The 15,788-nt window shown below is 43.9% G+C and overlaps 1 protein-coding gene across 2 annotated transcripts in view; it reads left to right on the top strand.

Annotated features, from left to right (window-relative positions):
- Positions 1–15,788, top strand: part of LOC121740466 (poly [ADP-ribose] polymerase tankyrase) — a 116,180-nt gene that overhangs the window by 92,320 nt on the left and 8,072 nt on the right. For both annotated transcript variants that reach the window (XM_042133162.1, XM_042133161.1), the window contains exons 11-21: positions 5,667–5,820; positions 7,311–7,379; positions 11,073–11,238; positions 11,621–11,766; positions 12,012–12,085; positions 12,384–12,616; positions 12,756–12,965; positions 13,227–13,339; positions 14,862–15,025; positions 15,167–15,324; positions 15,599–15,761. In XM_042133162.1, the coding sequence (XP_041989096.1) occupies positions 5,667–5,820; positions 7,311–7,379; positions 11,073–11,238; positions 11,621–11,766; positions 12,012–12,085; positions 12,384–12,616; positions 12,756–12,965; positions 13,227–13,339; positions 14,862–15,025; positions 15,167–15,324; positions 15,599–15,761 (1,650 nt within the window). The remainder of the gene's footprint in view (positions 1–5,666; positions 5,821–7,310; positions 7,380–11,072; positions 11,239–11,620; positions 11,767–12,011; positions 12,086–12,383; positions 12,617–12,755; positions 12,966–13,226; positions 13,340–14,861; positions 15,026–15,166; positions 15,325–15,598; positions 15,762–15,788) is intronic.

The following is a 15,788-nucleotide window of genomic DNA, read 5'->3' as shown; positions in this document are numbered from 1 at the left end:
TGGCCTTATTGTAATCAATAATGACAACAGGTAGGCACTTGAAATTTTAACAAAATCTTCAATTAGATCTAGTTAATTGGATGAGATTTAGTACTTAAATAGTTCAAAATAAAATTAAAATAATATTTTGAATATTTTAGTGAGGCTCCCATACAAAAAACACAATTTTTGGCCTATTTTTGCTCTGTGATGTTACGGAACCCATCGTGCGCGAGTTCGACTCGCACCTGGGCGATTTTTTTTACCGCACGTCGAATTATTTTTTATGACGGTTGCGGCCGTGGGTTTGCATAACTCTCGGCCGCACTCAGATACATTTAATTAATGATTATTAAACTTCAATAAAATGAAGAGATTTACAGATAAGGGGCTCATGATAAAATCTTAATTTAGTTTTATATACAGTATACTAACGAGCTTTTGCCCGCGGCTTCGCTCGCGTTAAGAAGTATTATTATGTACAAACTTTCATCTCCTATTTTAACCCCCTGGAGGTGGAATTGATCAAGATCCTTTCTTAGCGGATGCCTTTTTTTTAATGAAATAAGGGGGCAAACGAGCAAACGGGTCACCTGATGGAAAGCAACATCCGTCGCCCATGGACACTCGCAGCATTAGAAGAGCTGCAAGTGCGTTGCCGGCCTTTTAAGAGGGAAATGGGGTAATAGGGGAGGGATGGGAAGGAAGTAGGGGAAGGTAGGGAGGGGAAGGGAATAGGTTAGGGGATTGGGCCTCCGGTAAACTCACTCACTCGGCGAAACACAGCGCAAGCGCTGTTTCACGCCGGTTTTCTGTGAGAACGTCGTATTTCTCCGGTCGAGTCGGCCCATTCGTGCCGAAGCATGGCTCTCTCACGTATAAACCTACGTTATAACATCTACCTGCATGCCAAATTTTATCCCGATCGGTCCAGTGGTTTGGGCTGTGCGTTGATAGATCACCATGTCAGTCAGTCACCTTTGAGTTTTATATAGGTATATAGATTGCTTAGCTGTATTGGTTGCAACTAATATAACAGCTAAGCAATTTATATTAGTCGCTGAGTGCAACAGTTAGAGACGTTATCATAGTTTTTTTTTTTAATGAAATAAGGGGGCAAACGAGCAAACGGGTCACCTGATGGAAAGCAACTTCCGTCGCCCATGGACACTCGCAGCATCAGAAGAGCTGCAGGTGCGTTACCGACCTTTTAAGAGGGAATAGGGTAATAGGGGAGGGTAGGGATGGGAAGGGAAGGGAAGTGAATAGGGGAGGGTAGGGAAGGGAATAGGGTAAGGGATTGGGCCTCCGGTAAACTCACTCACTCGGCGAAACACAGCCCAAGCGCTGTTTCACGCTGGTTTTCTGTGAGAACGTGGTATTTCTCCGGTCGAGCCGGCCGGAGCGGGTGCGCTACGAATATGGAAGACGTCACAAGCGCATGGCGGATACGCAGCTTGTATACAGGTGTAATTATTGTTTTTAACAAAAAATTAAAACCGACTTCCAAGGTAAAAACAATAATAATATGAACTAAAAAGTATTAAATAACTCTTACTCTATAATAGTGCCTTTTTCAGAATTCGTCTTCGCTTCGCTTGAACTAAATTGCGTAGTTCACAATTTTTTAATTTGTAGGTGATCGGAAAGGAATCGCGGTTCTTATACGATTGGTGTCCAAGCTCTCATAAGTCACTATAGCTATTGGTATACTATGCGATTTAAGGCGACGCCTTGATAATTTAGCTGTACCGATATCGATTTTTCTCAGCCATTGCTGAGAAAAAAATACTAAAGCTAAGAAATTAAAGTTCATTGTCAGTATTCTTCATGTCTTTGTCTTTGAATTACCCATAGCATAACACAATTGGTCAACTTTTATAACACAGAATAATCAAACAAAAAGACCTCTATAAAAAAGGGATTCTAATTTTGCCAACAGAGGAGAGTGATTTAAGCTTCCAAAATTGGTACGAGGGCTGCTATTTATGTATCCGGAACTGGCCACTTACAAGAACAATATTTAAAAAGTAATTACAACATTTGAAAATAGAACTCTTTGGTTGAAGAATACATTTTGTTTCATGTGACTGTCAATTATTTTTCCATTGTGGCGTCATTTTGAAAATTGCGTGTCTTCATTTGCCATGGATTTAACGCGTGAACATTTTCGTGCAATGATTTACTACGATTTTCGGCGTGGGCTAAATCAACAACAGTGCTTTATTCAACTCACCGCAACTTTTGGAGATGAAGCACCATCAAAAACCACTGTTTATCACTGGTACAGTGAGTTTAATCGTGGGCGGTCTATGCTCACGGATGAAAATAAAGAAGGTCGCCCAAAAACAGCTGTTGTCCCACAAAATATAGATGCTGTGCGGGAACTAATAATGCGTGATCGTCATGTTACATATCGCGAGATAGAGGCGTCCTTAGGCATAAGTATGACGAGCATACATAAGATATTACACGAACATTTGGCTGTAAAAAAAATATGTTCGCGTTGGATTCCGCACAACTTGACAATCGATCAAAAACGGGCTCGTGTCGATTGGTGCAAAAAAATGTTAAAAAAATACAACCGTGGTACGTCAAAAGCCGTTTATAATTTCTACACAGGTGATGAATCTTGGATCTATGCATATGACCCCGAAACTAAACAACAGTCAACGGTGTGGGTGTTCCAAGATGAGCCGAAACCAACAAAAGTTACTCGTGCAAAAAGTACTTTGAAGCAAATGGTCGCCTGTTTTTTTGGAATTAATGGACATGTGGCTACAGTGCCATTAGAGAATCGTAAAACGGTTAATTCTGAATGGTATACGACCATTTGTTTACCAGAAGTCTTTGAAGAAATAAGAAAGGACAACCGACAACGCAGAATCATATTACATCACGACAATGCTAGCTGTCACACCTCAGCTGAAACAACTCAGTTTTTGGAGGGTCAAAAGATCGAATTGACTGGTCATCCGCCGTACAGCCCTGATTTGGCACCTAACGATTTCTTTTTATTTCCATACGCGAAGAACAAATTACGTGGTCAACGTTTTTCGAGCCGCGAAGAGGCTGTTGATGCGTTCAAAATGCACGTTTTGGAGATACCTCAATCAGAATGGAAAAAGTGCTATGAAAATTGGTTCCAGCGTATGCAAAAGTGTGTGATCATCGCGGCGAATATTTTGAAAAGCAATAAAACCATATTAAATGATATATGTTTGTTTCTTTTTTTAATTCCGGATACATAAATAGCAGCCCTCGTACATAGATTGGTTCAAGCATACACTTTAATTTGCCCATAGCTCATATGAAATATATTTATGTTTTTTAAATTACGCGACAAAACCATTTTGTCGCTTACGCCCTTTCCATTTCTCGCTGTTCCATTTCTTGTTTTCTATGAGAGGCCGGGCCGGCCTCTTATAGAAAACAAGCAATCTTAAACATAATTATCCAACACGGTTTTTTACTTTAACGTGGCGTCACCTTAAATTTTCCTACCCATTTCAATCACAAGTGTTAACTTATTCATAGTTAGTAGAAACACGCAAATAAGTTCGCACTGTTTTCATTGTTCTCATGTATGCGACGAAAATTCTTTATGGGATACTAGCGATCCGCCCCGGCTTCGCACGGGTATAAAATATAAATAGCCACTGAAAAAAATATTAAAATCGATTCAGCAGTTTTGATTTATATTCATTATAGCGGTCGCCCGGGGCTCCGCCCGTTGCAAAAAGCATACCCAGGAAAGACTCGGTTAGCAAAATGATTGCCAGGTCAATTCACAGACTTCGACACTACCATCGACGACGCACTACGCAGTCATTATACGCAGGATGCACAACTGCATAGACTGTCTTCCTCCCGCACGCGCACCCCCGCCTTGGTGACGCCCACTATCGTAATATTTTAATTTCGCCATAACTTCTAAACCAAACGTCCAATTTTAATCATTCAAAGACCAAAATATATTATCTACTTACATAAAATGTACTTAGTGATGAAATAATTTATTTTGATAAGGATTATTAGCATAAGTAAAATAAATGCGTTTAAATATAATTAAATTAAATATAAAAACTGAAATATCTTACGGAACCCTATATTTTCCAAAATAAAAAGTAGCCTATGTTACTCGTAAATAATGTAGCTTTCGTGAAAGAATTTTTAAAATCGGTCCAGTAGTTTTTGAGCCTATTCATTACAATTAAACAAACAAACAAACAAAGTTTACCTCGTTATATAATATTAGTAAAGATAGATAATGATCTTTATACCGAAGTCATAAGATTGAGGTATTAATTTATTTTATGTTGAAAATGCAATGACAATTTTAAGCCATTGCATAATGCTTTTATCGCGGGCTTCGAGTGTTTAAGCGATATGTTAAACTCATGATGGGCCATCAAAAGAATTTGCCATGGGCCCCAGATGATATAGTTACGCCACTGATGTAACGTTTTATAATGCACTAGCTGTCCCGGTGAACCTCGTGTCACTTTAAAACCTTCCCTGGACGTCTACGAATATTTTAAGACTAAAATTAGCCCAATCCCCAACGTGAGATTAGATGAGATTTGACCCGACCCCCTCCCCGCCTAAACACCTCACGTAATTTGTGGACGCCCTCTAACTGACAGACAGACACACTTTCGCTTTCATAATATTAGTATCGATGGATATTAAATTCAATTTGAAGCGACAATTTCTCAAAATGGTCGCTATTGCAATGATTGTAGCAGTTTGCTACTTATAGAATTATCAGCAATTTGTTTCATTTCAAGTCACGTACACGCTGGAAATATCTGAAGATCGTTTATGGCTTGAAATTGGCAAATAAGCAGTCGGAACGCCTGCTGATAAGCGATTACCGCCTGTGAATACAAACAATTTATGACTGTAACATGTTCCCTGGAGTTATCTTAATGGCACCCAAAATGGTACTAAACCTAATTTCTTTTAGCAGTGCTATGTTAAGACTTCTACCAAAGTTAAGGAAACGTTGGAACGTAATGTCGTAACTTGCTCACTATGATGTGAGACAATTATATCTTTTGTCGTCTTGTCGATATTTCGATATTAGTATATACTATATTAGTATATAAGAACCAAAAAAACTTTAAATTGCCGGATCAAACATACCCTGCAACTCAAGTCTAAAGGTATAATTATTATTTTTTAACAAAAAATTAAAACCGACTTCCAAGGTACCAAATTAATATTCTTAAAAATAATCTAGAAAGAATAAAATAATTCTTATTCCTTATACCGTCTTCAGACTTCGCCTAAACCTCAACTATTTCTGTACTGAATCTTCATGCTTTTGAAGTCGCTACCAGCCCGGAAAAGTTCTGAGATCCTTGACATAGAACTTACGCTAAGGTAAGCTGGTACCTCCTCCTTTTTGGAAGTCGGTCAAAAAATCAAAGTAATAATACTTTAGAGTTTAGAGTGTGTATGTGCCCCTTGTATTATAGAGTTCACTGTGAGAGTTTTAACTTTTATACTATTGTATATTATTGTATGCTTCATAAACAATTTGAATTTGAAAGATTTGCTAAAAGAGTATACAATACTTATAAAAAAAAACCCTTTCAACAACTATTTTTTAACTCTTATTCTCGTTTAATAACTTAACAACTCATATTCTTATTTAAAACCAACTCGTCTTCCCTCTACAGATGCGTGTTCAGACGGTGCAGCGTTGCGGCTGCTGGAGGCGGCGCGGACGGGCGACGTGGAGACGGCGCGGGCGATCCTGGACGCGCGACCGCGACTCGTCAACTGTCGCGACGTCGACGGCCGACATTCTACGCCGCTGCATTTTGCTGCTGGGTAAGATAGTCATCTACAGATGCGTGTTCAGACGGTGCAGTGTTGCGGCTGCTGGAGGCGGCGCGGACGGGCGACGTGGAGACGGCGCGGGCGATTCTGGACGCGCGACTGCGACTCGTCAACTGTCGCGAAGTCGACGGCCGACATTCTACGCCGCTGCATTTTGCTGCTGGGTAAGATAGTCATCTACAGATGCGTGTTCAGACGGTGCAGTGTTGCGGCTACTGGAGGCGGCGCGGACGGGCGACGTGGAGACGGCGCGGGCGATCCTGGACGCGCGACCGCGACTCGTCAACTATCGCGACGTCGACGGCCGACATTCTACGCCGCTGCATTTTGCTTGCACTAATCGGCGACTAGTCGGCACATCTCTAATTATTATGTTGCGGTGCGACACCGCAACGATGTCGCCTTTCATACAAATTATGATATTGTTACAAGTAACATACAACATTGATTTTTTATTAGTATTGTAGAGAATTAAATTCTCTGCAACAGCTTTTCTACTTAACTTTTTTTATACCTTGAACTGTTTTCGAGATAGAGGGCGTAGAGTGCGCGGTCTGATTATTATCTGAGGTCAACTGGTAGTCTCAATTAATTGTACGACGACGCACGTCAACAAAAGAGCCAGTCTACACGGCGCTTTGCGTCAGCGTTGCGTCGTCGCAGCGCTGCCGTTGCGTTGTTTTACTGTATATAAAGAACCAAGGTGTTCACACGGCGCGCTGCGTCGTCGCAACGCACACATGACGGACAGCAGCCACCGAGACGAAGCGGGAGGGGGTGTTGACGTTAAGACTGCTTCGTAATAACGCTGCGATGACGCAGCGCCCGTGTGGCTATGCGTCAAACGGCAGCGCTGCGTCGACGCGACGCTGACACAACGCGCCATGTGGACTGGCTAATACATTACATTGTAATATATTATGTCGACGTGCGTTGCCCCAACGCGACGCAGCTTTGTTACTTGCATGAAATATTATATTCGTCGACGCAACGTCTGCAAACACAGAGTGGCTTTGGCGTTTCTCGAACCCTACTACTTAGTGTATGCAAACCACAGAAATAAATCAAGATAGAACGGCGACGCGCGTGCGTTGCTAAGGAATCGATCGTGTCAATTTTTGCTTTGCTTTTAGTTAGAACAAATAACTTACCCGTGACAAGAAATACCTCCTTTTGACCGATTAACTTTCGTACTTCTGTTTTTACAATTAGACACTGCACAATGAGCCATTTTTGCACAACCGCTCCGGTGTATCGAATCGAGACGTGCGCGCTGACTGAATGAACGTTCAACGAATCTTGCTCACTTGTGCAAGATTGAAACACGCGTACCTACTCCACCCGCTTAGTCGTTCTATCTTGATTTATTTCCGTGATGAAAACATATTTTTCTAAACTAAAGGTACGTTAGTGGTCAAAGGTACAAATATATGAATCTGAGGAAAGCTTATATTGTCAACTAATGTTTTTTTTTCTTTTAGATACAACAGGCTTCCACTGGCCCAACTGTTACTGCAAAGAGGCGCCGATGTACATGCGAAAGATAAAGGGTGAGTCAGTCCATACTAATATTTATGAATTTGAAATTGTGTCTGTCTATCTGTCAATACTTCAATACACAGACAGTTTTCAAGAACACAAAGAGCGAAATATTGTTTTTCGTATTTTTGAAAAAGAAGGCATCAAAGTTAGTCTAAAAGACTTATGCCTGTTTTCACCTATGCAACGGTCTCCTGACGCTAAGTGTTCCCTAGCGATCTTTGCGGGTCAAATATCTCTTAAAACATTAAAAAAAAAGTTATGTTTTGCAAATGTTCTTACGCCCTAAGGACGAACGTGACACACAAAAATTGAAATCTTGAAGAATATGTACCCTTAATGGCCGCTAGGGGACCACTTAGCGTTAGGAGTCGGTTGGTGAAAACAGGCATGGAAAGCAACTTCCGTCGCCCATGGACACTCGCAGCATCAGAAGAGCTGCAAGTGCGTTGGCGTCCTATTAAGAGGGAATAGGGCAATAGAGGGTAGGGAAGGGAATAGAGAAGGAATAGTGTACGGGTCAACGCCCGTACAGCGTGTGTTGCCTTATTACCTACTATGCAACTTAGATAATAATGCAACTCTGCATCTTTGATTAATTATTACTTTTGAATAATGTAATAAAGTTTAGTTCACGTCGCGACATCTTACCGAGTGCGTGGCTCGATCTCATGGTAGGGGATTGGGCCTCCGGTAAACTCACTCACTCGTCGAAACACAGCGCAAGCGCTGTTTCACGCGGGTTTTCTGTGAGAACGTGGTATTTCTCCGGTCGAGCCGGCCCATTCGTGCCGAAGCATGGCTCTCCCACGTATAAAATCGCTTCCCTTGAATCCTTGAAGTTTGGCCCAAAACATGAGTTTTTGTTGATGCCAAGATAAAATGTTAAGGCTGGCCGCATTCAATTTCCTAATGTAGAATTATGATTTGGAATTCCGTGAGACTAGCACAAACGCTCGTTTTTTACAGGCTTGCACTTGAATTCGTTCCGTTCGGAAAAATGCGAACGTGTGCGCCAGTTAGGCTCAAATCACACCGAAAAGGCAGCGCAGCGGCGAGAATTTTCAGTGTTATATGGTTTTAAACTTTATCTTCATTATTGTAATACTTAGTATTGCTTGAGAAACTTGGAAAGTGTCGCGGCCGCCCGCGACGCCGCCGCGAGCACTCTGACGACTCCTACGCGGCGGCGGCGCGTGGGCAGTCTGTAATGAAGATAAAGTTTAAAATCATATGACACTTACAAAATGCTCACCGCTGCGCTGCCATTTCGGTGTGTGTATTTTCTACTGACGCCTTGTATTCGGATTTCTGAACACGGAAAACGAATTCGGAAATCGAATACGAACAACGTGTGTATGCGGACATGCTTATAATTATAGAAACCCATTGTTATTTCACGTGTCGTTTTTCATGATATGACAGCAATACGACGTCGAAATTGGGCAAAAATTGTTATTGTTTTACTATAATTTATGATGATTTTGCGATGTGAAAATACTACACACTACAAAAGAATTAGGTATAGTTAATACAATAGAGGTACAAGTAGTTATCTCTACTAGAGATCGCCCAATGGTCGAAATTCGACCTTACTTGCCAACGACTTTAGGACTACTACCTATATTTTGTAAAAAATATTGACTTCATCATAGTTTTTTTCAATTCTTGTCTCTGGGACTCAGCTGATCTCAGACTGGCCGTTTAAGCATTGCCTAATAGTATCTAAAATTAAATAAAAAAAAAACAATAATCCATTTTCAATTTGTCAACTTGTTGTCAACAGACTTCAACCATAAATAAAAGAGTATAATTCGTATGTATAGGCTTGTCACTCAAAAATCTGTCATTTTTCCTAGTAGTAGTGTCGTAGTGTGTGTAACGTTTTATTTGTTAAAAATATATATGATAAAAGCATCATTTTAAAATAGTATTAGCTCGATGCACTCCTTCACCATATAAACTGTAACTGTGCGAAATTTCATGCACCTACGTTTCCCCATTTTTCGTAAAAAGGGTTACAAAGTTTTTCTCTCACGTATTAATATATAGAGATGACGTGAAATCCAAAGCCAGGTGTGCTATGTTCTGTCCGTTGCTCGGTCCTGGGTCTTGTGATCATTTTCTGATATTACTTTTGCTCATAATATCTTGGTATCACTTATCAGGTCTCAATCTTAATGGCTCAGACGTGGAGGTTCTTATCTTTTTAATTGAATGAACCACGAACACAATAACTGCGCACTACGCATCTGTAATACATGAGAGCGTTCCCTTAAAATCTCCATCACCATAATGCTGATTTTCCGTAAAATCGTAGTATGTACTCGGTCGAGTCGGGTTTTGTCGAGTTCGTGACGGACTGAATTGTTTGCGGGTCGTATTGGTCCGGAAATACTACTGGTGACAGTTCATTCCAGAGTTTTACAGTCGGCAGAAAGTTGCGCGAAAAACGCACGGTGGAAGACTGCCACTCATCAAGGCGTTTAAAATTGTGAAGCCTAATTTTTAACCGACTTCCAAAAAACGAGGAGGTTATATATTCGGTTGTGGATATTTTTTACTTTTGTATGTTCAACCACTACTCCGCCGTTTGTAAACCGATTTTCAAAATTTTTGTTTTGTTATATTAGGTTTCACTCCAATTTGGTCCCATTTTCACAATAGTGGTGATCTGATTATGGGATCCATGAGTAATCGAGGGAACTCCTCAAAATTTATATGGAAACATATAGTGATTTTGGTTTTATGAGAAGCATCCTAAGCATATGCTACCAAAACGCAAGATTTTGCACCAAGGTATACTATGGTTCCGAAGATACTAAGTGAACTCCGGATTCCTTATAGATACAAGTTTGGGGGTTTAGGCGTTGTTTTAAGAACTGAAAACATATGCTACTATGCAAATTACATTTATCATCATCATCATCATCATCACTACCATGTCAGGGTCACCAATGTCACAACTCACATGGTTGTATAATATGGATACAATATACACACAACACCATAAAATATCATCAGTCATCACGTTATGTCCTTATTTATTTGGTACATTTCAAAGCGATTTTAATACAAAAAAAAAAAAAAACAAGTTCAAGTACCACAAAATTGAACATAAGTAACAAATTCAACCTTTACTCCAGAGCGTTAGGGACAACATTTGGGTTGGAGTGAAGGAAACGGGGCACTATGGAAAAAAGACTTAGAAAAATTTTTCGTCAAAATTTTAACCTCTTATAACCACCCCTTTTGAATACACCAATCGATAGGGGGCGCCAAGGGGAGTAAGAAAGCTCAGATAAACTTTTCTCAAAAATCAACCCCCGGCCAGATACAGGCCGATATACGAACCTCGTTAGTATGGCGAAAATACTTAGAAAAAATTTGACGACAAAAATACAACCCCCTATGACCACCCCACCAATCGATAGGGGGCGCCAAGGGAAGCATGGGCATTTGCCCTTCAGCCAACACCTTTTTTATCGCTTCTTCATATAATCATCGCGTCGATCAAAATGTATGGAATTGACATAAGCGTTCATTGATATGACGATGACGTATCACGTACGACTCGTCTAATGTCAATTCCATACATTTTGATCGGCTTTTCTATAAAGAAGCGATAAAGAAAAGTCTTGTCTACAGACTGTGGTATTATTTCCTACCTTGACATTGTATTCAATCTTCTGCTATAATTCCAGTGGTCTCGTGCCCCTTCACAACGCGTGCTCGTACGGGCACTACGAGGTGACGGAGCTGCTGGTGGCGGCGGGCGCGGGTGTCAACGCCGCCGACCTGTGGCGGTTCACGCCGCTCCACGAGGCCGCCGCCAAGGGCAAAGCGGACATCGTGCGGCTGCTGCTCAAGGTACGTTTTAGTCAGACCACTTATATAGATGGTATCAATAGTAGACATAATATAGATGGTATCAAGAATAACGCACCTGAAGGAAGGACCCAGGACCACACATTCTCAGCTTTCGACCCGTATTGACACGTAAACACGGATTGAGAGTCGAGGAATTTGCTCCTTAAACTGAGAAACGTCTGAAGGAACAATGCTGTTAATGTAAAGTTGCAGAAGCCGAAGTAAGTCCAGATTTGTATGTTGTTGACAAACCACTTTTTGCTTGTTTCCATGGAGCACGATTCCAACGCGTTTCCACAGGCTTGTCATAAAATCAATAGCAATACTCTAAAAAACAAACACTTAAACAGTATGATGCTCCATGGTTATTTTCCCTTTCTAGCACGGCGCGGACCCGACGCGCCGCAACCGCGACGGGCTGACGCCGCTGCAGCTGGTGCGCGCCGGCGACAGCGACACCGCGGACGCGCTGCGCGGGGACGCCGCGCTGCTCGACGCCGCCAAGCGCGGGGACCTCGCCCGGGCCAGGTAGCCCTGATGTCTTTGTAAAGGCCAAACGGTGGTATTATAGCTGCTATGGTCCTCTTCCAAATAGCAGGTGGTCAAATTCACTTGAAACAATTTTCTTAAAGGGTTCAATACATTTGAAAATATAGGTTTTGTTAATGATTTAATATTTTAATCCTCCTTTAACTAACTTTGATGTAGTGAAGGACAATGATTTTTATGTGTCGTTAAAACGTAAAGATGCTTATGAGTTTTGTCTATCGCAGGAAACTAATAACCCCACAAAACGTGAACTGCCGGGACGCGCACGGCCGGAACTCCACGCCTCTACATTTAGCCGGTAAGCGAACAAAATAATTAAAACCATAGTGTGAGCTGTGTGACACAGTGATTTGGTGCATTATTACAAAAAAAAAATCTTAATTTAAAGCAAATTTAGATTAAAAAAGTGACTGGCTACAAAAAAATCTTAATTTAAAGCAAATTGAGGTTTACAGCCTTACAACGATTATGGCTTAAAAACTAAACATCAGTTTTCATTTTGAGCATCAATTTGTTTAGTATCCACGCATACATGATGATTTATTTCAGTTTTGTCTTAAAATTTATTGTAACGTCCCAACGCCATAATGTTCCAGCGGGCTACAACAACCTGGAGGTAGCGGAGGCGCTGCTGGCGGCGGGCGCGGCGGTGTCGGCGCGCGACAAGGGCGGGCTCGTGCCGCTCCACAACGCCGCCTCGTACGGGCACCTCGAGCTCGCGGCGCTGCTGCTGCGGGCCGGCACGCCGCCCAACGCCGCCGACAGATGGGGCTTCACGCCGCTCCACGAGGCCGCGCATAAAGCCCGCACGCAGTTATGTGCTTTACTGGTACGTAGCGCAAGGCGCGAGTTTATCACACCTCAAGCTAGCCGCGCTGCTGCTGCGAGCCGGCACGAATATACGGCAATAAAAAAAATGTAAGACATAACCAGAGTATGTACTGCTAACATTCATATTTTTCACCTAGCTCGCTCACGGCGCGGACCCGTTCCTCAAGAACCAGGAGGGTCAGACGGCGCTGGCGCTGGCGGGCGCGGAGGACGTGCGGTCGCTGCTCGCGGACGCCATGACGGCCGCCGCGCCCGCACCCACCGCGCCCGCGCAGCCCGCGCCCCCCGCGCCGCCCCCCCTGCCAGTGCTGCTGCCGAGCGGGGCCACCGCGCCGCTGCCGCTACCGGTAACTACACTGCTGCTAGTAAAGATAAATCGAAAATTGTGTGGTTGATACGGGTTTAGCAGACGGCGAGTGGTTCGCCGCAGAACAAGAAACGACAGCTATTTCGTGAGTGTCTATGATAAATGATAATTGTTACGTCATTAGTTTTTAACTTTTGACTATTATTTTCATGTCTGAATTTCCAGGTCGATTATATTATTTAAAAGGAAAAACCTTTTCTCGAACTCTTAGTCAGAATTTTGAAACGCGTTTTACTTACAGATAATGTCAAGTGGGTTCTGGGCGGAGGTGCCGCGCAGCAGCCTGGAGGAGGCGGCGGGGCGGCCCGCGTCTGCGTTGTCCACCTCCGAGTCGTTGCATACCTTCCTCACCAGGTAAAAAAATATTAGGAAAACTATTTTCTATTATAGACCTCGCTCTGGATTAATCCATAGATCATTGATATCTTAGAACTAGCTTAGGGACCTATCAGACAGAGAGCGGTCACGCGGTCAAGCGTTCAAGCGGTCAGTTTTGCGTTCTTTGTTTTGTATTAGATTGTATAGAGATACTTACACACAGGGCGTTCTGACCGCGTCAGAATTCCTCCTGTGTGACTGACCGCTCGAACGCAGAACGCTTGAACTTTATTTATTTATTTATTTAAATCAGGCTACGTAGGCCCATACAATATATACCTTAATGACTAACATACATAAAAATTATATAAACTTAACAACTACACATTATCACGAATTAACGGCGACGTGACGCGCGCTTCATTCCGGAGTCTCCCCCGGAACCTTCGGTAAACCACATCAGTCGGTCAGAATTCCTCCGCTTCAAAGGTCGGGAGAAGATGCGTCGGCACTCTCACCACAAAGGAACTGAAGTTGACCTTGTGGCGAGACTGCAGACGCTCGACCCTCAAGTGGAGGGATGTCTTCTTACTGATGTAGTCTACGACGTCTTCGACCTCCATGGACCAGTGCAGGCGGGATATGTACAGGGGCGTCGCGGGGACCTCGCTCCGCAGACGCAGCTCAGGTACATATGGCGCGGTGCCGCGATGGTTGCGGGCGGCGGGCTTCTTCTTCCTTCTCTCCACCAGTATGAAGCCCTCTTCATCGCACCTCCTGCTCTCGTCCTTGCCAGGTCGAGAAGAATTAGCCTTGCGGCTCTTCGTAGCCTTGCGGCTCTCCATAGTCTTGCGACTCTCCGAAGCCTCTCATTTTCCCCATTTTTATGAGCCCGCGGGGGAGGCGCGGGGCGACCAGCAACAGTCGCGTAGTTTTGCTGAGTCGCCTGTGAACTCGGCGTCGGCGCAACCGGGAGGGGAGCGCGGGCGGGGGCGGCAACGGCGGCGTTCGTTGACCCGTCCGATAATGCTGACGGGCTAAACGTGATCCCCCGAACTCCGGTCAGCTCCTCCTTCAGGAACCTGATGTCCTTCAGTAGGCTGACGACGTCGACGTGATCCAACGTGACGGGCGGCAGCTTGTGCAGCTCTTCAGCCACAAAAGCCGGTACCTCATCTGGATCAGTCTGCTTCAGCAGGGAGATGATGTCCTGCACGCTCCTTTCGGTTCCGTCTCTTCGTCGCGACGGCATGTTCGCGCTCTGGCCGAGCGTCTCATACAGCAGCTGCTTCCCCTTGCAAATCTCCTCACTGGTGAAGGAGGGCTTGCAGATCTGCATGATGCTGACCTCGTCCATGGTGTCGATGGCGTGCTGGATAAACGCCAGCAACTCGTTGGCTACGAGCGCCATGGTCACGTGCAGCGGCAACGTGCCGCGTGATTCGCGAAAATATTAATTAAATAATATTTGCGGCGTGTGTAACGTGGAGCACGACCGTTCGCTAGCTCGACACATTACGATTGATATAATAAAACTAATATATTCTGTCTGTCGCAGCATCGGTCTCGAGCAGCTCGGGCCGGTGCTGGAGCGGGAACAGATCACGGTGGACATCCTGTCGGAGATGTCGCACGAGGACCTGCGCGCGGTGGGCGTGGCCGCGTACGGGCACAGACACCGCCTCATCAAGGCCGCACGCAACAGCCTGCAGGCGCAGTCGGGTGAGTGATACAGCTGGGCTGGAGCGGGAACATATCATATAAATTTCAATATCCATCTTCTCAAAAAACCTCCGTTGTTGGCCTAAAAAGTTGATAATTATAATTTTAATTTGTATTCACAACACAAATTTTCTCTTTCAGAATGGTACGGCGGCACGACGCTGGTGGAGGTGTCGGCGACGTGCGCGGCCGAGGGCGTGGACAGCGAGTACGCTGTGCTCGAGCGCGAGATGCAGGCGTCCGTGCGCACGCACCGCGACCTCGCCGGCGGCAACTTCACGCGGTACAACGTCGTGCGGGTACGTCCCCAACCCTGCTCTGCCTGCTTTGATTATTGTTATTGGTGCTGACATAAAACTCTTGTTCTACGTTAGCACTAGAATCTAAGACTTAGGAAGTCACCAGTCACTATTTAACGTTAGAGTATGCCGTTTATAAAATTTTTATGTTACGAAAAATTTCGACTTCTTTGTCATGATCACGAATTAACTATGAATATATTCATGATGACTATTAGTAAATCTTTGGTAACATATTTTATTGAAATTATTTCAATCTCCATCTCTCCAACAGATACAAAAAATAGTGAACGGGCGGTTATGGGAGCGGTACAGCCACAGACGGCGCGAGGTGGCGGCGGAGGCGGGCGCGCCCAACGAGCGCCTGCTGTTCCACGGCTCGCCCTTCATCAACGCCATCGTGCAGAAGGGCTTCGACGAGCGACACGCGTATATAGGTGAGTGTGCTAGAGCGAGACAGACAG

Source organism: Aricia agestis, chromosome 3 (genome assembly GCF_905147365.1).
Source record: "Aricia agestis chromosome 3, ilAriAges1.1, whole genome shotgun sequence".
Classification (NCBI taxonomy): Eukaryota; Metazoa; Arthropoda; class Insecta; order Lepidoptera; family Lycaenidae; genus Aricia; species Aricia agestis.
This window is presented reverse-complemented; position numbering and strand designations above follow the sequence as displayed.